Genomic DNA, 26983 nt, shown 5'->3' on the forward strand with positions numbered 1-26983 from the left:
GCTCCAAAGAGATCAGAGTCTAGAATTATTCAGGATGTACTCCTCCTCCATGCTCTTCTAGCAAGACAGTGCTACTCACAGCTCTGAGAGCAAGGGTCAAGCCACTGGTGTGGAGATGAAATCTCCAGCCTTGACCTCCCACACACCACTCTCCATGCATGCTCTTCCCTTGTGCCTTTGTCTTCACTGTCCTCCTCTGACATGATCGACAAAGGCTGTCATTCCTCCCGGGACTCCTGAGCATGCTTTTCTCTGTTTTTCACAAGCATGGAAAGCCTGATGACCCCTACATGATTTCCTCAGCCCAGATCCCACCTCTATACTTGCACTCCTCTATCCACCCAAAACCTACACATTTCACAAGCATCTCCAAAAAAAGTACGTCTAAAACTTCTGTCCCCATGACTGAAGACAGAAATCAGTCTTTCCTGACACCCTTTCCTTTATCATCACTCACTTTATCCAACATAAGAATTATTTGCTGAGAGAAGAGGGAATGTGATAGTTAGAAGGTAGCGGAACACTCTTGCCTATTATAAGTATACACCTTGTGTATCACCACTTCACCATCCTCTGTAAATTTACATAATATTCTAAACTGAACTCAAATGTTCTATAGACACATTTGAGTCAAGCACAAAGAAAAGCGCAAATGGAGAAAATGCACTTTCTTTCAAAGAGCGCTGCGGCTAATTGCTACCACTACCATGCCCTGTGGCTTAGGGTTTTCATTCACTTCAAAGCTTACAAGATGAATTCAATCTTTCTGAGAGATGCTTTTCCAAAAGGTGGGGTGTATACCCTTGTACTTAACTTGGCATAAGAATATGAAGAAAGCAATCAAGTTGAATCCATCTTTCAATAATTATACACTTATAATATTCTTAGTATGAAATGTCTTCTAAATTTTTGAATGTTAGAACTTTAGATAAGATGCAAAGCATAAATTCAAGTAACAGTTTTTCAAAAAAAAAGTTTACATAAAAGACTACCAGTCTTATAACCACTGTACTCCAGTTACCTGAGAGGTATCCACTCATGCTTTTGTCTAGACTATTAAATTTTTGTCGATACTTTAATCTTGAGGGCTGAGGAACTGCCCACTCTGAGGTCCCAGTCTTGGGTGAGTTCCCTGAGAGGGAGGCAGTTGAGGAAGTTGAGCTATAACAAAATGTATTTAAAAATTTGTTACCAAATAAAATACATTTAATTAAACTTTATAAGACAAAGACATTAAGAATCATCCTTTTTACAATATAATGGCAATAGACACATACAACTCCATCTACTAAGAACCTACAATTCCAGGCATTTTACTGCCCAGGGCCTTTTAAGATGGTGTTTCCCATCTTCCAAACACACTTAAAAGATATTACTGTCTACATTTCTTACTTTGTTAAACGATGGTTCACTGATGTCAAGAAAAAAATAAGGTCACAAAAGTCAATGATTACTTAAGTCAAAAGATAGTATTTTTCTGGGTGAAAGGCAACTCTTCATAACTGTTTTGAAGAGAACTTTGATAACTTCTATGACAGGTAATAAATGGCACTTGTGTTTTCTAAAAATTTTAAAATACTACCTCAGCCAGGTGTGGTGATGCACACTTTAGTCTCAGCACTTGGGAGGCAGAGGCAGGTGGATCTCTGAGTGTGAGGCCAGCCTGGTCTACAGAGTGAGTTCCAGGACAGCCAGGGCTACAAAGAGAAACCCTGTCTCGAGAAGACAAGAAAATCAACAACAAAAGAGAAAGCTTATCTTAAATATTTATACTTGTTCATTACAAAGAACAACCTGGATAAGCCTAGGGCTTTTTAAATAAAAATCCCCATTGAAAGCAGGCAAAGTTGTGCGTGTTAAGCATTCATACCTACTAGATCCTAAATCAATCAGAGACTGGGCCTTCTGGATACTAGCACCACCAAATCCTCCCATCATCAGACTGTAAGATGATGCATGAGGCAATGCTGTTGGGAAAAGAGAGAGAGATAAAAGGGAAAGACCTCTTAGGCAATTCCACAAACAAGGCAATCTCTGAACAACAAATACAACAGTCTCTTCCTTCTCGTGTTTGGCTCACTAGACACTTACTTGAAGAAGAATAAGGAATGGATAAAGGCTGGATGAGACTGGCGGTTCCATTTGGTAATGACGATGTACTAACAGAAGGCACTAGGGGAGCAGGCATCATTAAGGGAGGAACACTGGTCCCTGAAGTTGCAGAAGACAAGGGTGTTGTTATAGGTGCAACTGGAGGCAATGGTTGAGGAATGGACAGATTGGGCATGCTTCCCATCCCTGAAGATAAAAGACAACACATTTTTCATTGCTACCAAGTCAACTATAAAATACACATTTTTATATAAAACATAAAAACTATAAAATATAAAAAGCAAGTTACAGCACAAGAAGCAGGCCCAATGTTCATAGAAACCCCATGGGCAAATGATCCCTAATATATTCCCTAAAGCAGCTTTGAACCTGAAGTGAAGGAGGTAAGCTTCTGCTCTGAATGTAAATCATCTTCCATGCATGAGCTACTAGCCAGCCCAGGTGTCACTAGAGAAAGACTAAGCAATCTTTGTCAATTAAAAACAGTATCTCAAAGGAAAAAAATGTTTTATCTGACTGTATGGTTTTCTGTGTAAGGAAAACAGATCCAGCGTTGCTACATTACTAGACAATATGCACGCTCATTCCTCAAACAAAACAGGTTCTAATTAGTAGGTGCTGTGGTAGACATGTTTAAGTGTATGTATTATTAGCAAACGTGTCATGTATTTCACTTTTCTTCTACATTATACACATCCATGAATTCAAAGACAAGTCTTTAAAATAAGCGATGACTTTTATTTTTTAAATACAACATAAAAATATGGCTACCCCGTGACTGGTGCTTATCTCTATAGCTGAGTACAAGAGTGGAAGAGTACAATGTTTTAAAATCCAATGTCTGGTACAAAGGAATGTGATTTTCAATACAGAGACACCTTATTGATGTTCCATTCAAAATGAGTGTTTCACATATAACAATAAGAAATTGGCTAGTCAAAATTATATGCAGAGTATACCAACAAGTAATTTCTGAAGTGTGTAAATGAACTAGGACAAAGCCTACAATTTTTGGCCTCAATTTAGCTGGCTAATTAACCTTTAAATTAAAGAAATTCTACTCATCTATGATTTTAAATTACCACACAAATTAAACCCCTTCAAGTGAGTTTAAATTTATTCAACCATCTTGTTTTATTTATTTATATTAAGGACACACACTGTACCTATTTCTGAGGTTCAGTGTGGTGTTCTGATACATATATGATAACCAAACAAGGGTATTCAGCACACCTACCATCTCAAGCATTTATCATTTCTCTGTGCTAAAAACGTTCATAATCTTCTCTCCCAGTTGCTTTGGCATATACAATGCAAAGTTGTTAACTATAATCACCCTACCATACAGCAGAACACCAGAGTTTATTCTCTCTAACTGTAATTTTGTATCTGCTGACCATTTCTCCTCAACTCCACCCCCAACACCTCCCTTCTGTAGTCTCTAGTACTTAGCATCCTGCTTTCTCCTCCCAGGAGAGACAGAAGAAACTAATTAGGAACAGTATTTAGAGTTGTAACTAAGGAGGTAGATCATTTATGTCACAACTAGGAGCTGTGACAGGGGATTCTGGCAAGACCGGACACGTACACTTAGCTATGGCAGTACATTTAAGATCTCTTCTCTTAAAGGCATGAAGCTTAACCTGGAAATCTGAGAATTATTGTTTTGTGCTAATAAATTCTTTCCTGGTCCCCAAAGAATCAAGCTTAACAATCAAATAAGGCTGATAAATTAATAAATACCGAAGCGAGCGGAGATTAGTGGGGAGAACATAGGGGGTTGTTTCATGACAGGAGGGAGAACTACAGGCAACTGTTGGCCTTGAAGCTTTAACTTGATGAGTTTCATAGCGATGGAGAACTCTTGCTGATCCATCTTCCCATCCTTGTTCAGATCTGATAAGGCCCTAAAAGGAGAAGGAGGTGAGTAATGAGGAAACAAAAATTACTGCTGAGGTTGAGAAAATAAAAACAATGACAAAGCATTTACATGTAGACCATCACTTAATTAAGTATACATACATATGAATAGTAGTAAGAAATACTAGCTAGAGACAGTATCTAACAAAACACTTACTGATCATACAGAATCTATAGTTACAGGATTTACAACACTGTGGACAGAAGATAATCAGTCAATGATACTATAATTCTAAGCCTGAAATCCCAGCCATTATGGATACAGAGGTAAAAGAATTGTTCTAAGTTTGAGGCTAGCCTGGTCTATCAAGTGGGTTTAGGACATCCAAGACTATATAGTATGCATATTTTATATAGGTATGTAAATTCTTAAGTTATTCACTTTTTCAAATAATTGAAAACATGGTTGTGACTAGCATTTTGTCAAGCACACAAATGCTCCATAAGGGAAAAGGATGAGGTAGAAGATCTTATTTATTATAAATACATTTAAAAACACAATCCCAGATACTCTAGAATATTTTTTAAAAATTCATAATTTTTATATGTATGTTTTGCCTACTCGTACATATTTTCACAACATGTGTGCCTGATATCCACAGAGGTCAGAAGAGGGTGTTGGATCCCCTGGGACTTGAGTTACAGATAGTTGTGAGCTGCTATGTAGGTGCTGGGAATTGAACCCAGTGCTCTTAGCCACTGAGCATCTCTCCAGCCCCTCTAGAATATTTTTAAGAATGAGCAAAGACAGGAATGACTACTTTTAGGTTTACAGATGATGAAAATAAATGAAACTGTAACAAGATAACAGAAAGAGGAATTTGAGATTTTTGTCCAATTGTACAGAAATATTTTTAATGATAATTCATATTTTTTAATTCTAATAGAATTAGAAAATTTTCCTATAAAACAAAACTTCAAATTATTTTCAGTCATTTATTTTTATTTAATAATACAGTACAAAACAATCTGATGTTAACACCGTATTATTTTAAACAACAGCCCATCATAAATTTAAGTGCACTTATAAAGAAATCATCTTACCATATTTCAGCTAAAACTGGGGCTGGCAGACCTGACTGTAGGAAAAAAGTACGGGCTTGATCACCTGAAAGTAATGAACACAAAAGCCAAGTGATATATTAGTAAATGGAATTATCCTAATACTTATGAATAATAACAGCTGGCACATGATATTGACTTAACTTTTGTTATTAAAGCATATGTGAGTTACAGATGTACATATGAAGTTATTTGCACTTTAGAAAAATATAACTCACCACTAACATTCTACTAGTCAATGAAAAAGGAGTATATTATTCATCTTTGGTTTTTCACCCTAAAAGAGTTCTATAATTAAAACTACCAAGTACTAGGGAAATAATCCTCCATTAGATTCCTCATTCTTCTATGTATGCTTGCTGCATTTATAACAATAACACAAAACCCAATTCCTCTTTGGTTGGGTTTTCAGAATGGAGTTTGTAAATGTTAAGTCTTGAAGAATGAAGCAATAATGTCTCTCATTGGAACATGGAACAAACTGGGAAATATATCTGATAGAAGAAATAAATCAAGGGGGCTAGAGAGATGGCTCAGCAGTTAAGAGCACTTGCTGCTCTTCCAGAGGACCTGGGTTCAATTCTTAGACCCACATGGCAGCTCACACCTGTCTGTTAACTCCAGTTCCAGGGGATCTGATGCCTCACACAGATATGCATGTAGGCAAAACACTAATGCACATAAAATAAAAATAAACTAAAAAAGAAAGAAAAAACTTCTTGAAATAGTATTAATATGTACAGGTTCCTGACTATAATTTACAATTCAAGACAAGAACTCTCATATGCCAAATCCAATCAACACATTAAGAGCTTCAGGAAAAATAAAGTATTTTTTAAATTCTCAAGTTTTAGTAGATATATATTTTATTACTTAACACAAATTTGGTTAACATGTATTAAAACTAAGTGTAAGACACATGAACAGTAACATAATTTATAATAATAATATATCAAAGGATAAATACAAACCTGTTATGTAACCTCCTGAGGGCTTGAGGTTATCAAACTGCTTGTCATGCTTATTGCGCTCTTCAGAGGTGATAGCCCACATATTCGGCCCTCCTAAAATATAATGAAAGATCAAGACATTACAGTATGTACACGAGCCTGCTCAAAATAGTGTATTTACAAGAATGCAAAAATCCTAACATGCAGACATGAATCTTATCAACTAGATACAGCAATCCTAAGGTTTTTTCAGTCATTCACTCAGTTAACATCTACTGAATAATAACTATATGCCACTCACAAGAATGAGATAAATGTTGGCAATAAAAAGATTAAAACTGGGCAGTGGTGTCACACGCCTTTAATCTCAGCACTCAGGAGGCAGAAGCAGGTTATCTCTGAGTTTGAGACCAGCCTGGTCTATAAAGCTATTTCCAGGACAATCAGGGTTATACAGAGAAACTGTTTCAAAACAACAACAAAAAATGATTAGCATATTATTCTCATTCCCAAAGAATTCATACTTAGAAAATAAGTACCACCATGTACTGTGCTACCTGTGAAGGACTCTGAACAGAAGTTTGAGAACAGCTGTGGGATTCCTAAGTTAGAAGCATCAGCAGTTAGAAACAGGAAAGATTAAGCCCTAAGCAGAGGCTGGAAACTTCAGCACTTTGCCATGTGCCAAGGTGGTATAAGAACACTTTGCTCACACAAAAAGGACGATATTTGAGAAGGCGGATGTGAAAGATCTCTAAGTACACTAAAGAGGCTACTAGCTAAGACACTGTGCGTGTGAGCATGGAAAGTGGCAGGAAGAACTAGCCTGAATTAACTGCAAAGGGTCGTTTCCTTTTTCCTTCATCACTGGGGATGCACTAGGACGCTGTCTACCACCAAGCTATACCCCCAACCCTCTCTTTCAGACTCCCTCTCAAGATCAGGTCAGATGCCACCTCCTCAGGAGGACCCTGACATCATCAGATTCATGCTTCTGTAGGGCACTTAGGAAGACACGGCAACTGTCTGAGGTCCATCTCCAGCAGACTCCAAGGTTTGGGAGCAGGAGCTTTGTGCATTTCTCTTTCTATTCCAAAAACCAGCTGAGTACCAGCAAAGAGCAAACCTTAAAAATGATTCCTGAACAGCTGTCTAAAACAATAAAAGAGGGAGCAGGTGGGGCGCTGTTTGCTCCATATGTCAGGGCTGGAGGGAGCAGAACACTCCCAACCCCTTTGCTGTCTACCCTGCACACACACTCAGCAGCAGCCTTCTGAAGGAGTCTTTGAAAAGCTTAATGCATCACTTCTGGCTACCCTTTCAGTTTACTCAACATCTGTCAACAAGGAACCGCATGTATTTAGACACATACACTCATATAAATCTGCTGTCCACACAGTAAAAAAGCTATGTTAGAAAGGCAGTTTTCAAGAAAACTAAAGGCCTACTCTAATTTTAAATGCTAAAATTCATTTAACACATTTTTCTTAGCCCTAAATGACTGAATAAAAGAAACTATAAAATTTTTTTAAGAAGCAGAGTTAAAAATAAAGAAACCTGCTGAAGAACTAAGGATCTAAAGCAGATAAACCCGCACACTTGCGAAACAAACACCACGTGTGTAGTAAAACTTCCTTTGTTTTATCAGCTTATCACAGATTGAGCATATTATCCATGCAATATGCAATATACCTATAATAAAATAACAGTGAACGTGGTCTTTCACCTATTAAGATTGGCAAAATACACCAGGAGGCCAGTTTGTGAGGAGAACCTAAGAACAAAGCATAATGACATACATGTGTGAAAATTCCATTAAAGAAAGGGTCAGGAGTCCTGTGATGGGAAAGAAACTGCATATTATAGCACTTATTTACTGTGTATGACTTTGGGAAAATGACTATTAAAAATGACAACAAGGGATGAAAGCAGCTGTGAGACCTGATGATGTCAGGTCTTTACATACAGTAAGTCACTAATCCACCAGCACTACACTCTAAGTTAGGGTACTATTATGGATAAGGAAACTAAAAGCAATTGTGGAAAAGCAACTTGCTTAAGACAATACAATAAGTAGCTGAGATGAGAACTTGAGCAGCTGAGGATTAGCTGAGTGGTAGAGCTTGCGATGAGCAAACACAAGGCTATGGGTTTGGTCCCCAGCGTGAGGTGGACAAAATGGGAGCTGAGACTAGAACTGGGGTAGCCTGAACTCTCTGAACTGCATGATCTCCCAGCATACAGGCTCTCACTCCATGATCTCCCAGCATACAGGATCTCACTGTATGATTTCCCAGCATACAGGCTCTCTGCTACCTCTGTAGCCTAGCAATACCACCCAACCCATATCAAATATGCAATATACCTATGATAAGACAATGCTGAGGAATGACAGAACAAAGTATAATGACATACATGTATGAAAATTCCATTTAAAAACTCACTACTTTGTACACTAACCTAAAAACTAATTAAAAAATAAAAATGGGCAAAAAAAGGTCTCACTGTAGAGCTCTGGTTGTCCAGGAACTTGCTAAGGAGATCAAGCAGCCTCAGATCCAGCAGAGGTCCATAGGGATTAAGGCTGCGCCACCTTGTCTGGCTATGGCACTCTTTTATATACAACTATCTTTCCAGCTTTTCTTGGATGCTTGTCTTCATAGTAGAAAGCTCAACCAGCCTGTTACTATTTGCTGCTTAATTCCTCATGACTCCAAGCAGCAACCATGACTCCTTCATATTTACTCATTCAATAAACATGGAAGAGGAACAAAGATGAATACACGAACCCCTTTTAAAGGTCACAGCCCTCTTAATATTTAAGACCCCACCACCAAGAATACCACAAACAACAGTCACTATTATTATGATTAACATTATCTGTAGAAATGAAATGCTTAATACATTAGTTAGGACATGGAATAACTTTTAAATCATGTTAAACTAACTTTCAAAACAAAGGACCACTTTAAAATTTAAAATATTAATGTACCAAGAATTTTCTAGAAATGAGATAACCTCAAAATGAAAATATTCAGCAATGTCTGTGATTCAAAGCAAATTTTTAAATAGTTGATACAATTCTAGTGTTCTTACTTAGAATGTATCACAAAAAGAATCTTTTAGGGAACTATTTGATATTCTGCACCTTGGAGGGAAGAAAACCTCCCACTTTTAGTCTATTATGGTAAGCTTTATGAAAGACAGAATAACAAGGTGGGGGGAGGGTTGATGTCCAGTATTTCCATGAAAAGCTAATCACCGCTTATACTGTCTATTAATGGTATTAGGAATCCATCAAAACTCCACCCATCCCCCAACTCATCACTAAACCAAAGATGGGTTTTCAGAAAGATTTCTCTCGTTTATGCTCTTCTTGCTATCAGCTCTGTTAAGCACATTCATCAAGCCAGGATGAGTTCTCCATTATAGAGAACCAACTATATGCTAGTCAGTAATACCATCCCTGTCCTCACATGTGTAGGTACACATACACTCTATAAACAACAAGCATACATAAAGAACACAGCTAGGTAGAATGTCAGTATTGCAATTCTAAATGTAAGTTAAACATGCTATATTTATATACAATGAAAACTAAATTTTAGAAATAGACTGCATTAATATTTGTCTCCAGTTCAAAATAAAATTTGAAGCAAATTTAAACAAGTAACATTTAAAATGAATGACACATACAGATCTAGCACTAATTTAAATCTTCAAAATACAATTGTCATACTGTTCTCAACAGAGCTGTAGCCTAAGTTACAGGAACTTGAAAGGTAAAACCTTGGGTTTTACAAGTACAGTGCAATGCTTCATCTGACTGTTCAGACCTAACATCAGCTCAGCAATTGCTAACCATATGGTTCAAAAATTACTGCGCCCTAAATATCTAAAGCTTCAAGAAAACAGGGTATTTTAAAGCCATTGGAGGTTTTTATTCTGTACCCTTTCCTCTCTTTTCTAGATTATGGATAAAGCCATTATGATAGGTTTCATAACTTCTTCCTCAGTCAGTCTTCAGCACCCCATAATTCTGAGGCTGAAACAAAGGATGTCACCCTGTAATATCAACCAGCAGCAACACGTATGCAGCCCATCTATCATGGTCTCTCAACCTGCAAACTTATTCAGTTTTTGAAAAGCAAAACGCAAAGCACTGTGATTAAGAAGGCTTTGGGAAGGACGGTTCTGCAGTGCAAAAGCTTAGGAACAGAGCTGCAGTTGCAAAACAGGAGGCACTGTCAGCCTTTCTAATTTTGTAAAAAAATAAAACAAGGAAGTGAAGTGAAGCACTAGAGACTAAGTAAAAACCATCTTGTTTAATAGAACTGTGTGATACAATGTAAATGTTCTTTATCTGCACTGACGGAATATGGCAGCCTCAGCTATATATGGTTTTAAGCACATGAAATGCAGTGGTGTGGTTTGCTGGATTTTTATTAGTTTAAATTGAAACTGAAAAGGACAGATGTGGCTACTTTATTAGACAAAGGGTCCTCTGAGAACCAAAGCAGCATATGAAGTCTGTAGCTAGCCTTAGAATGATAAAGATATACATGGCCAAATTAGATGACTATGTCACAGCATTAATACAAACAACTGGGTCTGGCATCAAAAAATTAAACTATGACAAATAACTTACTGGAGGTGCAGACACCGCAGTTTTGTGTTATACATGGATGTTGCTTTCAATAACAATCTAAATGCTGAATTGGACTTAAATTAGATATATACAAGTTACTCAATGACTTTTAATAGGCTAAGTTAAAGATAACAGAGTCTCTCTGTTACCACTTTATTCCTACACACCACTTCCTAAGTCATAATTGGAATCTTAGTCACATGGGCATTTTTGTCATTGATCATTTTGTTTGATTCCAAACATTTTTATTTATAACTAAGCTATATAATAAACACTTATAGAATGAAAGTCTGGGTTATACTGCTTGTATGTTTATTGGATCTATAAACCTTATTAATATGCTGGTTGAAGTTTGTAAGTAAACTGAGTTCAGTGAAGACTTTTTCATATGAGGCACAGAATCATCAAGGCTGGACCAGCACTGTTGTCTTAAAGGTATGCATCACTCACTATGAAAAAATAATTATTATTTAATTTAAAAATGTCTGTGGCATCCATCCCTATAATCCTACAGCATTTCCACAATGGGAAAATTATTAATTTTAATCTTACATTTATTTATTTATTTATTTATTTATTTATTTATTTATTTATTTATTTTTGGGCAGGCACAAGTTAGGCAGTGTGTGGAGGTAAGAAAACAACTTGTAGGAGTCCCTTCTCTCCTTCCCCCATGTGGGTCCCTGCATAATTAGATAATACAAACATGAAATAATATAAATATTTATAAAGGAAAACTTAATCTCATATTTGTATTACTAAAGGAATCTTGTTGGTCTGATTTGTTTGCGATCATCTGGACAACTAAGAACTCCCTTACTCTTCGCCTAAAGGCACTCTGCTTTCTGTCCTCCAGACCTTTAGCTGAGAATACCTTTAGGCTATTCTCAACTGTTCAATGGGAAGCACACATTCCAGATACTACCAAAAATGTTTCAACTGAAATGTGGAATTTACTAAGTAATACTAATAAGAAAATGAGTGTATTTCTCTGAAATGCCTGGTGTTTTCAACCAGAATACTTCACGTTTTACAGTTTAAAGTCAAGGAAAATTTTCTACATAAATATTTCAGACAGCAGGCTCACCATCACAGCCAAAGTCTACACCCTCTCATCCTACCATTAGCACAAAATTACTCACCATTCATAGCTGTGGGAAACTGAGCCATCATGGTCCTGAATTTTTCTTGCAACTTTCAGCCATCTGCAACATGAAAACATGTGCCATTAATACAACAGAGACAGTTCACGGCTTAGTGCTGAGCTGTGGGACTGTCTGTCCCCTTTAGCACACAAGTCCAACAAAAACAACACAGAGCTCCTGCTGCTGCTGAACAGGCAGAATTTGTAGTTGTGGATGATGAGGGGATACTGTGGGCGGTGGTGCTGCCTTTGGTACACGACCACTTAAAAGTAACAGTACAGGCAACAGCAAACACAGAATAAAGAAACTGGGCATTAATCAATACATCTGTAGAAATAAATTCAGGAGAAAGAAAGTTGTTATGATTAGGCAAGGATTAATATGAGGAAACCAACTGTATAAATTAAGTATATAATAACATGGAGGTTGGACATTGGTGGCACACACCTTTAATACCAGCACTTGGGAGGCAGAGGCAGGTGGATTTCTGAGTTCAAGGCCAGCCTGGTCTACAGAGCAAGTTCCAGTACAGTTAGGAAACCTGTCTCCAAAAAAAAAAAAAAAAAAAAAAAAAAAAAAAAAAAGAATATCATGGAAATCCATAATATTGTTTTAATCCCCAGCAAGAAATATATCCAAAAATAAATGTAATACTGCTTTTCAATTAAGCTCTATAGGTTTAAAAATAGTCTAAAAAGAGTGGAGGAGATAACAAAGCACACAGACCACACAGAGGTACTGTTTAGAAGTAATTATCAAGCTGGGCGGTGGTAGTGCACTCAGGAGGCAGAGGCAGACAGGTCTGTGAGTTTGAGGCCAGCCTGGTCTACAGAGTGAGTTCCATGAGAGCCAGGACTACACAGAGAAACCCTGTCTTGAAAAACCAAAAAAAAGAAAAAAAGTATTTAGCAAAAGTCATCATAATTATTAAAATACTTTTATGTTTACTTAAACAAGTGATTGGTAAGAAAAGGGTCTTTGTAGCTAACAGTTCTATGTTCAGACCTACTTGGCTCTATTCCTAACTAAGACCATAGAAAAGTCTGAGATTCCTTGTCTACAAAAATACTCTGGATCAGTATTTGTTTTAAGTATTACACAATCGAAGCAATACACTGCCTGACACACAGTGTGTATTCGGTAAATGAATGCTACTCTGTAAACATCCAGAGAAAGTGAAGTATTATTTTGACACCCCCATTTATTATTTAACTGTAAATAAATACAAAATTCAAAATTTGCTCTAAGAATCTTGAAGATAGTACTAGTCAGAGACAGTTTAAAAGGTCACTCAGTACCTCATCTATTTATCTAATCAAATAATTTAAATATTAATAGTTTTAGAAGCCCCCTCCCCCAAATACTTGGGTAGGTGATTTTAAACAAAGTAGTCAGGAAAGGTTCACATAGAGCTATCACCAGAAAAACTGGCTGACTGGCTGTCAAAAGTACTGTTCCAAGGAACCAGAACATTAGTAAATTCAGTATGCTAGCATCCTATGCTACCAAGGATCAAGTCCTCTAATGACTTAGATAAATATGGTTTATATTTCATATTCATTTAGTGATTTACAGTAACAACAACAACAAAAAACCCCTGGTACATAAGCCCAATTAATTTATTGACAAGAGAATTGACAGATGATTTTCCTCCTACAGAGCAAACTAATTCATCTATTATATGTGGAGAGCAAAAGGAGAAGAGATTAGAGTGGTTAATGGCAAGAAGCATCTATCTATATAACAAAGAAGTCAGAAGTGAGCTGGAGGGATGGGTGAACCTCCACAAAGGCTCACATGGCAATTTTACTCTATACTACCTCCTGTCAAAACACACATCTTTCTTCACTGACAACAAGCTTTATGGCAGTGGCCTGTAGATGCTTTCACTCTTTCTGGGCAGGAGCAAAGTTTACCATGAACATGTTGGTTTTCTTCATTCCCTTTTTACAAGATAAACTCCAACTATTGGAGTTGTCTAAAAAAAAAATTAATGCCAAAACTCTGATGGGTGACTGGAATAACTACAGAAGGTGCTGTGTTGGACCTTACGGGGTGAGTAAGAATCAGTTATAGTTAGAAGGTTAAAATCTTGAATTTAACTGGACCAGACAGGTGTTTTAAAGGGTTTTATAGAGAGGAGCACACGTTTCATTTAAGATAGGCAACCAATTATGAAGAAAAGGCAGAGGCAAGGAGCTCAACCAGGGCAAGCCGAAAACAAGCCTGGCACTATAACAGAGGCAGTGGGGAGAGATGAGAGGAGCTAGAAAAGCGGTAGAATTCAACATAAGCAGAACTCACTGATTCTCTGGAAATGAGTGACTATGTAATAATGGGAAACAAAGAGACAACTCCCAGAATTACAGTCTGTGAGGTTGGGAAAATGGTGGCATAACCAGCTAAGAAAGTCAGCACCAAAGGAGGCTCAACTACTCAAGACTACAATTTCCATAAACACACAACAACTCTACAAACACATTTTACTTCCTCCATGCCATAAGCAACAAAAGAGAAAAATAATGTCTACCAGAAAGTAACTATCTACTTAGACATGCAGCATCAAACACTTAGTTTCTGTACTAGACAAATTCTAGACATGGGAGAAAGCTTGTTCAAAGCATTATACATAACCTACTATGTAACCTTCTAAAGTACCAAACACAGTGTCAACAGTGACTGAGACAACAGACCAACTAGGAACAGAATCCCATGGACAGAAAGCCTTTAATCAGTTGACATCTAAACCTATAAATCATCTATCTAGAACTTTTGGCTGGGTACCATGTACTCTATGGAGATAACGAAATGTCATGTGGTTGTTACTCAACTATCACAGCAATAATCCTGAAATAAAATTAGAGAATAATCAAATAATACAATGGACAGGGAAGACAAGCCTCCTGCTATAACAGAATCTTTTCCACCTTGTATGCACAATTTACCTATTCATTCATGCATGCAACCACATACAGTGGCATTTATACAGTTATAAAGAATTTGATTGACTCTGGTTGCATCTGATTATGGTAATATAATTTGTTGGAATCAGTAAGCTTTTTTTTCTTTTTAAAAATTTATTTAAATTAGAAACAAGGTTGCTTCACATGTCAGTCCCAGTTCCCTCTCCCTCCTGTCCTCCCACACCCTCCCACCACCCTTTCAGCACACCACCTAACCCCCACTCCATTCCCCAAGGAGGGTGAGGCCCTCCATGGGTGATATCCATAGTCTGTCATTTCGTTCAGGGCAGGGCCTAGGCCCTACTCCCAAGAGTCCAGGCTAAGAGAGCATCCCTCATTGTGGGATGGGTACCCAAAGTCCATTTGTATGCCAGAGATACTGATCTACTACCCAAGGCCCCATAGATTGCCTAGGCCTCCGCACTGATACCCACATTCAGGAGGTCTGGATCAGTTCCATGCTGGCCTCCCAGCCATCAGTCCAGGGTCCAAAAGCTCCCCCTGGTTCAGGTCAGCTATTTCTGTGGGTTAAACAAACCCAGTCTTGACCCCTTTGCTCATCAGTCCTCCCTCTCTGTCACTGGGTTCCAGGAGTTCAGTTCAGTGTTTAGCTGTGGGTGTCTGCCTCTGCTTCCATCCGTCATTGGTTGAAGGTTCTAGGATGGCATACACAGGGAGTAGTCGAACTCATTATCAGGGAGAGGCATTTAAGGTAGTCTCCCCTTTAGTGCTTAGTTTGCCAGTTGGTGTCATACTTGTAGACCTCTAGAAATCTCACTAGTGCCAGATCTCCCCTCAAACCTATAATGACTCCCTCTATTATGGTAACTCTTGTACTGCTCTCTCCTATTCTTCCCCTAACTCAACCTTCCTGCTCCCTCATGTCCTCCTCTCCCCACCTCCTCTTCCCCTCTCTTTTCCCCAGCTCCCTCTCACCTCCCCCCATGCTCCCAATCTCCTCAGGAGATCTTGCCTCATTCTCCTTCTCTGGGGTACCATGCATATCTCTTAGGGTCCTACCTGTTTCCCAGACTCTCTGGCAGTGGTATTTTAGGCTGGCACTCCCTTGATCCATGTCTATAATCCATAAATGAGTGAGTACATATCATGTTTGTCTTTTTGTGACTGGGTTACCTCACTCAGGATGGTTTCTTCTAGTGCCATCCATTTGCCTGCAATCTCAGGATTCCATTTTTTCTGCTGAATAGTACTCCATTGTGTAAGTGTACCACATTTTCTCTATCCACTCTTCAGTTGAGGGGCATCTAGGTTGCTTCCAGGTTCAGGCTATTACAAATAATGCTGCTATGAACATAGTGGAACAGACGTCCTTGTTGTATGAATGTGCATCTTTTGGGTATATGCCTAAGAGTGGAATTGCTGGGTCTTGAGCTAGATTGATTCCCATTTCCTGAGGAATTTCCATACTGATTTCCAAAGTGGCTGTACGAGTTGGCACTCACACCAGCAGTGGAGGAATGTTCCACTTTCTCCACATCCTCTCCAGCATAAACTGTCCTTGGTGTTTTTTATTTTAGCCATTCTGATAGGAGTAAGATGGTATCTCAGAGTTGTTCTGATTTGCACTTTCCTGACGGCTAGGGATATTGAGCACTTTTTTAAGTGTCTCTCAGACATTTGAGACTCCTCTATTGAGAATTCTCTATTTAGTTCTGTAGCCCACTTTTAAATTGGATTCTTTGGTGTTTTGGAGATTTGCTTCTTAAGTTATTTGTAAATTTTAGAGATCAGACCTCTGTCAGATGTGGAGTTAGTGAATATCTTTTCCCATTCTGTGGGCTGCCTTTTTGTCTTGTTGACTGTGTCCTTTGCCTTACAGAAGCTTCTCAGTTTCAGGAGGTCCCATGTATTAATTGTTGACCTCAGTGTCTGCTACTGGTGTTATGTTCAGAAAGCAGTCTCCTGTAACAATTCGTTCAAGGGTACCTCCCACTTTCTCTTCTAAGAGGTTCAGTGTGGCTGGATTTATGTTGAAGTCTTTAATCCATTTGAACTTAAGTTTTGTGCATGGTAATAGACATGGATCTATCTTCAGTCTTCTACATGCCAACACCATTTGTTGAAGATGCTTTCTTTTCGCCATTGTATAATTTTAGCTTCTTTGTCGAATATCAGGTGTTCATACGTGTACGGGTTAATGTTGGGGTGTTCAATTCAGGAATCAGTAAACTTTTAAAACATACCACTGCACCCGTTTTAGTTACATAAATTTTCTGTCCCATTTTGGAATCGTTAATTATACCATGCTTAACAATTTCCCTAGTTTATTAGAAGACTCGCAGAGATTAAGAATTGGGGCTGGAGATAGAGCTCAGAGATAGGACACTTGCCTAGCACACCTTACAAGGTTCAATTCCCAGTGCTTCATGAGAAAAAATATAACTGAAATTTTGAAAAACACCACAGATCATATAAATCTGTTTTACATTTTAAATAATTGCTAACATTTGCTCAATAATTTCTATTAAGATAATATACCTCTATTAACAACCTACTATGTATCATATTCAATCAATATTCATTAAGACTCCAACATTCCAGTTCTGCACACAGAGTTTCAGATGCTCAGGTGCTAGGTACCCTGTAATACATTCCTGCAAAATCCTTACAAGGCAGATATCTTACTCATTTCACAGACAAAGGTATGGAGAGGTTAAATTACTTGCCCAAATTCATCATCATGAGACATTGTGGAGATTTCAAGTCTATTTTATTCCAGAGCCCATGAACTTCTCCCTGTGGGTTTTATGGCACTTTTTCCTCTCTAAAATGAATATGATGAAAACGTCCTATATTGACACAAGCAGCAGGAGAACTTAAGAGAGAAGAAAAATCTGTTCCAGCTGCTGCAACAAGGAAGGCTACATCAAATACATGAGGAATGCTGACTGTCTGTGGCCTCTTGGCATAAAACTCTGAAGGGAATAATAACTAATCAGCTTCACCTTGGTTACACACTTCGTGGGTGTCCATCAAGCACCCTGTTCTACTGTGTAGAGAGGACAATGTGTAACGATGGCAGTTTGTGGTCATGATCTGAACTGTTAAATACCGTGGAGAACTGGCAAGACACCTTTGAAGAACCCTACTTGGTGGATAACAGGTATGAGAAGAATCGTTTGACTGAATTTAATCCAAATGCAATCTGGAGGAATCACCAAATATAATTTTGGAATTGAGACAGTATGTGTTCCTGATGAGAGGAAAGTGGAACTGCTAGACTTAAAGTCAGAGACCTTTCTATAATGGGTCTTAGTGGCCCAGGAAAAAATGCTAGTCATTTAAAATTACGAGTGGCTCAGTACAAGGTGGGGGTTTTATTTGTTTAGAAGCACACAATTACAGAAAGGAAGAATTACAGTCATTTAGTCCAAAGCCCACCATTTTCAAGATAGGAAGACTAAAGGAGTTAAAGAAGCCCACAAGTTAGTGAGCAAAAATGGACCTAGAAACCACATACCTCTAGTCTAGAGGAATGCTTGTAAAATAGTGCTGGTAAAATCTGGCCAATCAGATCACTTGGAACTTTAACAATTCTACAGACAACCAGGATCAGCACTTGAGACTGAGTTAGTAACAAGTCATTATGTGAATTAGGAGAACTGATGGGGGATGTCCTTCTATATATACATTTCTCTTATTGGTTGATGAATAAAATGCTGATTGGCCAGTACAGGCAGGAAGTATTGGTGGAGCTCTGAGACAAGGAGAATTCTGAGGAGAAGATGCACAGAATGAGCTGCAGGAGATATGCCATGTAGTTGTCAAGGAATAAGGGGAACTGGGCATCACTGGTAAGCCCAAGACCATGTGGAAATACTTAGATTAATAGATATGGGTTAATAATTAAGAGAGAGTTAGCCAGTATGAAGTCTAAGTGATCGACCAAACAGTTTATAATTAATATAAGCCTCTGTGTGTTTGTTTGGGGCTAAATGGCTGTGGGACCAGGTGGGACAGAAACTCCATCACAGAAAACCTTCTAGAATAGTTTTCCACCCCTGGAATGTTCTTGCACAGCTACTAGTTTTGGTTCCCCTCTCCTAACCTCACTGGTGGTGCTCCACTCCTGCATAAACTCTCCCAGTAATTGCAAGTTAGGTCTAAGTACATGGATGAAAGATGGTGCTTTTCAGAACCTCACTGCCATCCACTTTACCCACCACTTCCCCTTGATGGATGTGGACATCAACCTTTCTTGAAATAGGGATGCCTTTTTCTCTGCCTTGTTCCTTCCTAAAGAAGTGTGGTCTTTTCACAGTCACCATGCTGGCTTTTCAGCCTTTAATTCCCAATTCAAGTGACATCTTTCCTTTAAAAGAATTCTATCCTCTCTGGCAGTTAATTACTATCTCCTACGTATGTCTATAACACTTATTCAACCAAAATACATACTGCACCTCAATTTCCCATTACCTGTGTTTACCTGTGTCACATGCCCTGGGCAGGTCATTTTTATTTAGTTGGGTATGTCTAGTTTTTAAACCAGATCTTCTATAGAAAATACTTTTAGGGGGCTGGAGAGATGGCTCAGAGGTTAAGAGCACTGACTGCTCTTCCAAAGGTCCTGAGTTCAATCCCCAGCAACCACATGGTGGCTCACAACCATCTATAATGAGATCTAGTGCCCTCTTCTGGTCCGCAGAATACTGTAAGCATAATAAATCTTTTTTAAAAAAGAAAATACTTCTAAATATTTGCTGAACAAGTTAATTTGGTAAATAAAATATATGGCTCACATAGAAACAAATGAACAATAACATCAACAACAACAAAGAAACAAACCAAAGGAAGCAGGATAAGCAATGTCAACTTGAACACTGGAGAGATAGATGGCTTAGCAGGTGAAAGTATTTGCCGTGTAAGCCAGAGATTTGTATTCTCGATTCCCAGAATCAATCACAGGAGAGAACCAACTCTCCAAAAGTTGTCGTCTGACTTTGGTAAGCCTGCCCTAGCACCTATACTTACACCCACATTATACATACGCATGTGCATGCACATAAACATTAGTAATAAAACAGAACTTTTAAAGACTAAATATACAGAGGAGAGCCGGTAGGAAAGGAGAGGATTCAAACTGCCCCCATACCTAATTTGACATCTTTAAAAGATATGTTGGTGGGAGTGACGAAGAAGACAGTGTTTCCCCATCCCCATTCCTGACTGTGGCTACATGATCAAATGCTTCCCAAGCTTGTGCTACTTGAACTTCCCCACCAAGACGGAACCATTACCCTTAGGACTGTGAGCAAGAATAAAATCTAAAATCTTTCTCCCTTAGATTGTTGTGGTCAGGGTATTTTGTCACACTGGGGGAGAGAAATCTAAGATATTGCTATATAATATGTAAATGCTAGTAATTTTTGTATTTTTATTTCATATCCTACAACTTCACTAAAAGTGTCTATCAGATCTACACGTTTTCTAGTGGAGTCTGTAGGATTTTAGGAAAGAAGCTGAGAATAGGAATAATTTGTTTTCCTCCTTTCCCATTTGTATTCCTTTAATATCCTCTTCTGTCTTATTGCTCTAGCTAAGACTCTAAGTACTATACTGAGTAAGAGTAGAGAAGAGTGAAAACTGCTTGGGTTTTCCCCAATTTGTGTAATGTTGGCTATAGGTCTGTCATATATTTAGATATGTTCCATCTATTTCCATTTTCTACAGAATTTTTATGATGAAGGCATGTTGTACTTTGTCAAATGTTTTTTTTCTTTATCAATGAAGCTGATTGTGTGATTTTTGTTCTTAAGTTCATTTATATGATACATTTGTTGATTTGAACACGTTGAACGATTCTTACATCCCTGGGGTGAAATCAAGTTGGTTATGATATATAACCTTCTTACTGTGTCCTTGAATTCAGTTTGCAGGTATCTGGTTTAGGATTTTTACATCTATGTTCATCAAGAAAATCTGTCTATCTATTTCTTTTTGTTGTTATGACTTTGTCTAGCGTGGGTATCAGGGCAATACTGGCTTTGTAATTAGTTTGGTAGTATTCCTTCTTTTTCTATTTTGTGAATAGTTTAAGACATGTTGGTATTAGTTGGTAAAGTTTGGTACAATTAAGCAATGAATCACCTGAAAATACACTATTCACAATAGCTTCAAAGAAAAATGAAAAACAAACAACTGTGATAGATGTATTAACTCAGAGATACTAAAAACCATAGAATTAGGAACTTTAAAATGGTGACATTTACTGGAAATGAATTATAAAGCTATCACTCTAAATAATCTAATATTCTTTACATTTCATACAATGTATTATAAGATTCTAGTCTTTATTTACAAACCAGAGTTGAACTATCTACCCCTCCCACTCTGCTTTTCTCCTCAGTGCCTGCAGAGCTACCTATCTTGTTGGTGACAGTTCTACTTATGAAAGTTTCCTTTCCATTTCTTCTTGTACAAAACATCTAGTATGCTAACTTCTGTTTTCATATTTGCTCATCGATATGAGACCGCCAATGCCTGCTATTGTCTCTTCATTTTCATATACCTGATGTCCAGCTGTTAGCCATAAGGTAGATACTAAAGTATTTTTTAAGCACGAACTCTCAAGAGATTAGAATACTTTCAACTGCACATAGAACAAGCAGGCTACAAGTGATTTGAAAACAGATCACCTAACTCAGAGTTGAATCCCAGTACACGTACTCCACAGGATTGTAGTCTTATCCACAACACACATAGAATTTCCTAATTCATGTGGGTAAACTGGACCAAAATGCAAGATTACTTTAAGACTAACACATCACACCTGTAAAATATTTGGCACATAGGATGTTTATATATATCAGATATTAAAATTACTATATTCACATTATTTTCTAATAGATATTCATCATATTTCATTGAAGCAAATTAATTGTACATAGTATCAATAAATAAAAAGATTATGTTTTTGACCCCAAATACTCAAAGAATATTGCTTTCTAAAAGCTTCTAAATACAAACTTTAATTCTAGTTCTAGAACTTACTCTCTTCAGTTTAAGATGTTTAAACACACAATGTATATCTTGACGTTTATAAACATTAAGCTTAACTAACGAAGCAACAAGAAAGTCAAGAGGGCATAAAAACCAGAAATGGCGCCCTGAGTTAGTACTCAAATTCATGCTAAGCTTTAAACCAGTTACAGAAGAGTCGGTCAACAGCCATGAACAAGGCAATTCACCCACACAATGGGGAAACACACCTAAAATAGCACATGAGTCAACCAGGCCACTGTGGGGCCTATTCTCAATTGTCTCATAAAGGGTAAATATTTAAGCAAAATGATTTACTTGGGTTGAGTAAAATGTATGCAGGGAAAAACTTGAATAATATGTTCAAATTTCAAGTAAAATGTGATTTCTTTGAAACAATTTAATTTCCAAAGTTTTAAACTTTATAACACAAGGAAACACAAAGGGAAGAGTAAACAGATTCATCTATGTAGCTATTTGAAAGCTGTGGGTTTTTTTTTTGTTCTGTTTTCTTTTTCTTTCTTTCTTTATTTGTTTTATTTTATTTTGGAGACAGGGTTTTTCTGTGTAATAGCCCTGGATGTCCTAGAACTCACTCTGTAGACCAGGCTGGCCTCAAATTCTACCTGCCTCTGTCTCAACTGCTGGAATTAAAGGTATGCTCTATCACTGCCCAGCAGGATTTTTTTTTAAGTAAAAGGTAACTAAATGGGGGAAATAACATAGAGTAGATAGCCAGTTAATACTTTTAATGTATTAGAAACTATTAAAATGCTCGGGAGGCAGAGGCAGGCGGATCTCTGTGAGTTCGAGGCCAGCCTGGTCTACAGAGCTAGTTCCAGGACAGTCTCCAAAACAATGCAGAGAAACCCTGTCTCAAAAAACAAAAAAAAGGAAAAAAAAAAGAAAAGAAACTATTAAAATGATAATGAAAACACTAAGCCTTCAGTTAATTTACAAAAAAAACCTTACTAAGTAATGTTACTATCACTAATAATTAAGAAAATGAAAATTAATCAGGTGTGGTAGCACATATCTTTAATCTCAGCCTTCCAGAGTAGAGGCAGATGGATCTCTCAGTGAGAGGCCAGCTACCTGGTCTACAGAGAATAGTTCCAAGACAGCCAGAGCTACACAGAGAAACCCTGTCTCAAAAACCATTTGTACACACACACACACACACACACACACACACACACACACACTCACGAAAGAAAACAAATTTATATTTTGCATTGTTTCTACTCATAAAGTCACCAAACAAAAACAAAATCCCAGCCTTCACCCTGGCTACCAACCAAGCTAGAAAAGCTAAGAACTGTGTGCAGGCATAGCCTCTGGGAGTACAAATGATAACTGTTCACAAGGCACCTAAAATCATATATATCAGAAATCCTACCCACATCCCACACATCTGTACCTACATGTCAGTAGTTTCACTGCTGGGAGCCTGTCTGAGGAAACAACACTAAGTAAAAACTGCCTTCTCTACAAAGATACTCACAGAAGGATTAGCCAACATGGAAATAGCATCACAATGATGACAGTATAACATAGAGTCAAATATCATGTGGCTATGGCCACTCAAAATCAAATTTATAAGCAGCTAAACAGATAACATGAAATCATTATATTAAGTAAAATAAGCCAGACTCAGACAAATACTCCAAGTTTCTTTCCTATATGGAAAAATATGTAATGCATATATACATGTGTTTGTGTCTTTATATGTGTGTTTATAGTCACAAAGTTAGATCCTGGAAGAAACTATATTGAAGGAGGTAGAAAGCAGGTGAAGGAATGCATGAAATAGAAAAGCAGAAGAGGGGACAGTGGTGAGGAAAGAGAATCAGCTAGAGGGAAGGAGGGGCACAGAGGAAGACAGGGGAAGGAAACGAAGAGAAACAAGATATGATATGTATGAAGATGTTATGATAAAACTCATTAATTTTTAAAATATGATGTAGGTGCTAAGCCCTATACTACATGTTTTTACATGTTACCATAGATACCTTGTTATCAATGATCCCACCATTTCAAAGACCACAGTAAGATAGTCTCAGGCTCATACCAATCACAATGCTGGCCCAAGATAAATCAACTTCTGAAGTTTGTTTTGATTTGTTTAATTACATTTTAAAGGAGACTTCACTAAACAGTTTTGTAAGTGCAATGTAAAGGTTTAAAATTTTAAATTATATTTCAATTATTTCAAAAAGAGTATACTCAGTTCCCAAGCCTGCTCCTTCATTCTAAACAGTCTAGAGCAGCAGACCCCCACTAAACCTATCCAAAGATAAGGCTGCCTATGAATGTTATATTTATTAGGTTTTATTAGGAGATAGTGACATTAACCATGTGTACCTCTTTGTCTTAATAGCTCTGTACATAAATATTACATTAAATATATACTTTTTTGAGATAGTTTTCCTATTTAGCCTGGAACTCACTCTGTAGACCAGGCTGGCCTTGAACTCACAGAGATTTGCCTGCCTCTGCCTCCCGAGTGCTGGGATTAAATGTGTGTACCACTATAGCTGGTAAATTTTACTTTTTAAGGAAAATATTGTTATATTTACAAAGTTAAAAGCCCAAATCCTAAACAACAAAATCTATGTTCTTAACTTCAATGTGAGAGGTGTGCACATGTACACACACACACACACACACACACACTCAAAGCAGACACTAAAATCTGACTGTCACTGGAAGATAAACTTGAAATATATGTTTATCTTACTAAGTTTCATCAACTGGAATGTACTATGTTCATAAAGAAAAAAATACTGGCCAGGTGTTGTGTGTGCCTGTAACCCAAGCATTTGAGAGGCAGGGGCAAGAGGATCATGGCAAATTTGAGTTAGCCTGGTCTACATAACAAATCCTTGGCCTACCTCAAAAAACAAAAACAAAATCAACAACAACAACAAAAATAAAGTGAAAAGAAAAGGTAAATTTAAGAAGTTTAAAGACTTGGAGAAGTATTTATTATTAAATGACATAAACTATATTGCTAATATAGATAAAAGTACTTCCCCTCTTTCAAGAACAACCATCAATATATCTCAAAACTAGTAAATTAAGAGTAGAATGTCTCATAAAAAAATAGCAAAACAGAAATCAAAAGCATAATCAAGGCTGGTGAGAAGGAGCTGAAGTCTACGTAAAAATTCTAACCTAGGAAAACTGTGACTGCAACCAGGGCTCCAAAGATCTTGGGTTTTTCTCTGGGACTTTTGGCAAAGGTTTTCAGTTCACCAAACTTCCCTGTGTGTTTCAGAAACTTAGCAAGATAATGTCAGGACTCTTTGAGTTCTTCACTATATTAGTAAAAGGTCTAAGAAGATAAATCGACCAGTGTTCTATAGGAGTAGAGATGTATACTCTAGAAGAAAGACAGCATTCTGAACACTATAAGAAGTATGCTGGGATCTTTTAGTGGGAGCAGTGAATGCTTGCAATCCCAGCTACTAGGAAGGTGTCAAGTGTGGGGGGTAAGGGGAAAAAGACTCACCTGTAGCCAGGAGTTTGGAAACAAGCTAAGCGACACAATTAGACCAGTTTTTAAAAAGCAAACAGAACAAAACAACAACAAACCCTAAAACCAAAAGAGAAAAAGCCTACATCCACACCCACAAGCACATACTGGGGAAACAGGGTTTATTCCTTGGCTCTCCAGAAGCGAGGCTGTGATACTCAAAATCATCCCCAACAACTCGCTACACACATCATGGGAAAGCACCAGTTGTGTTTTTGCTCAATTTTAGTCTCTGGACTTCTACCCTTGCTTCCCTGGCTTTCAGACCAGTTTCAATGTTACTTCCTCAGTCCAGGTTTCTACTTCACACACTTTGGCAGGAGAATCACTTCTTTGTGTTTGTGGTGGAGAGCATATTTAGTTTATGTACATGTATTCACAGGTACTTCGCTTTTTATGTGGGTGCTGGGGAGTCACACTCAGGTCCCATGCTTGTGGAGCAAGCCCTTTATCTACTGGGCTATCTCACAGCCTTTCTCTTCTTGGCACAACCAGCATCACCAAGAGCACCTTTGATCCAAGTCTGTGTATTTGCCCAGTCCTTAGATGTGTAAGAAAAGGAAATGAAAAGGAAGAATGCACCCAAAATTAGAATTCCATGTAAGTGCTATAGGATAATAAGGACAGCAGATGATACCTCACTTTGCCTTGAGAAACTAGAATGTCATTAGATGAGTGATCTCAGAGGAAATGACTCCTAAATTGAGTAATGAGCACTGAACAAAGGTTTCAGACAGGGGGTACTGTGATTTTTAGGAAATCAGAACAGAAATAGGCAAAGGCACAGAACAAAAATCTAAGACTTTAAAAAGACAGTGTCAAGTCACATGCCTTTTATTCCCGCACTTGAGAGGCAGGTGGATCTCTGTGAGCTCAAGGTTAGCCTGGTCTACATACACAGCCGCAAGACAGCCAGAAAAAAAAAAAAAAAAACCAATGTCAAAGGAGCTAATCCTCCTAGGGGATGCTGTAAAAATTAAATGAGTTACTAAATGTAAAGCACTTAGCATACACAGCACATACTGCACATACTTACTCAAGAAGTGCTGCACAGAGCCGGGCATTGGTGGTGCACACCTTTAATCCCAGCACTCGGGAGGCAGAGGCAGGCGGATCTCTGTGAGTTCGAGGCCAGTCTGGTCTACAGAGTGAGTTCCAGGACAGCCTCCAAAACAATACAGAGAAATCCTGTCTCCAAAAACCAAAAAGAAAAAAGTGCTACACAGATATTAACTACCATCATTATCATTTTTCTTAAGTCCATAAACAAACTTGGAAAAATGTGTAGCTATGTGGAAGATACAATATTCTTAACAAACAAAGAATTCTTAGAACAAACAAGAAAGCTGGTTCAGCCCGCAGAATGGTTTTGTGCCATGCACAAAGCTTCAGGCTTGATCCCTAACACCACATAAACTAGGTGGAGAGTCACATGCCTGCAATCCCAGCATGAAGGAGATGGAGGTAGGTAGATCAGAAGTTCAATGTTTTCCTTGGCTATACAGTAAATTTGAGACCAGTCTGGGCTACAAGAGACTGTCAAAAGAGATTAGAAAAAAAGGAAGGAGAGGGATGGAGAGAGAAGAGAGGAGAGGAAAGGAAGAAATAAACAAAGTAAACATGCCAATGAAGCCGGGCGTTGGTGG

The 26983-nt window shown here is 37.9% G+C and overlaps 1 protein-coding gene across 4 annotated transcripts in view; it reads right to left on the reverse strand.

The window, feature by feature from the left end:
* The window catches only part of Itsn2 (intersectin 2), a 102427-nt gene that overhangs the window by 68357 nt on the left and 7087 nt on the right, over positions 1-26983 (reverse strand). For all 4 annotated transcript variants that reach the window (XM_040730887.1, XM_040730889.1, XM_040730886.1 and 1 more), the window contains exons 2-8: positions 11835-11897; positions 6066-6158; positions 5077-5140; positions 3856-4019; positions 2092-2298; positions 1871-1967; positions 1022-1161 (exon numbers count right to left, since the gene is read on the reverse strand). In XM_040730887.1, coding sequence (XP_040586821.1) covers positions 1022-1161; positions 1871-1967; positions 2092-2298; positions 3856-4019; positions 5077-5140; positions 6066-6158; positions 11835-11865 — 796 coding nt within the window. In that variant the 5' untranslated portion in view covers positions 11866-11897. The remainder of the gene's footprint in view (positions 1-1021; positions 1162-1870; positions 1968-2091; positions 2299-3855; positions 4020-5076; positions 5141-6065; positions 6159-11834; positions 11898-26983) is intronic.

The sequence above is a fragment of the Mesocricetus auratus genome, unplaced genomic scaffold (assembly GCF_017639785.1).
Source record: "Mesocricetus auratus isolate SY011 unplaced genomic scaffold, BCM_Maur_2.0 Super-Scaffold_100024, whole genome shotgun sequence".
Classification (NCBI taxonomy): Eukaryota; Metazoa; Chordata; class Mammalia; order Rodentia; family Cricetidae; genus Mesocricetus; species Mesocricetus auratus.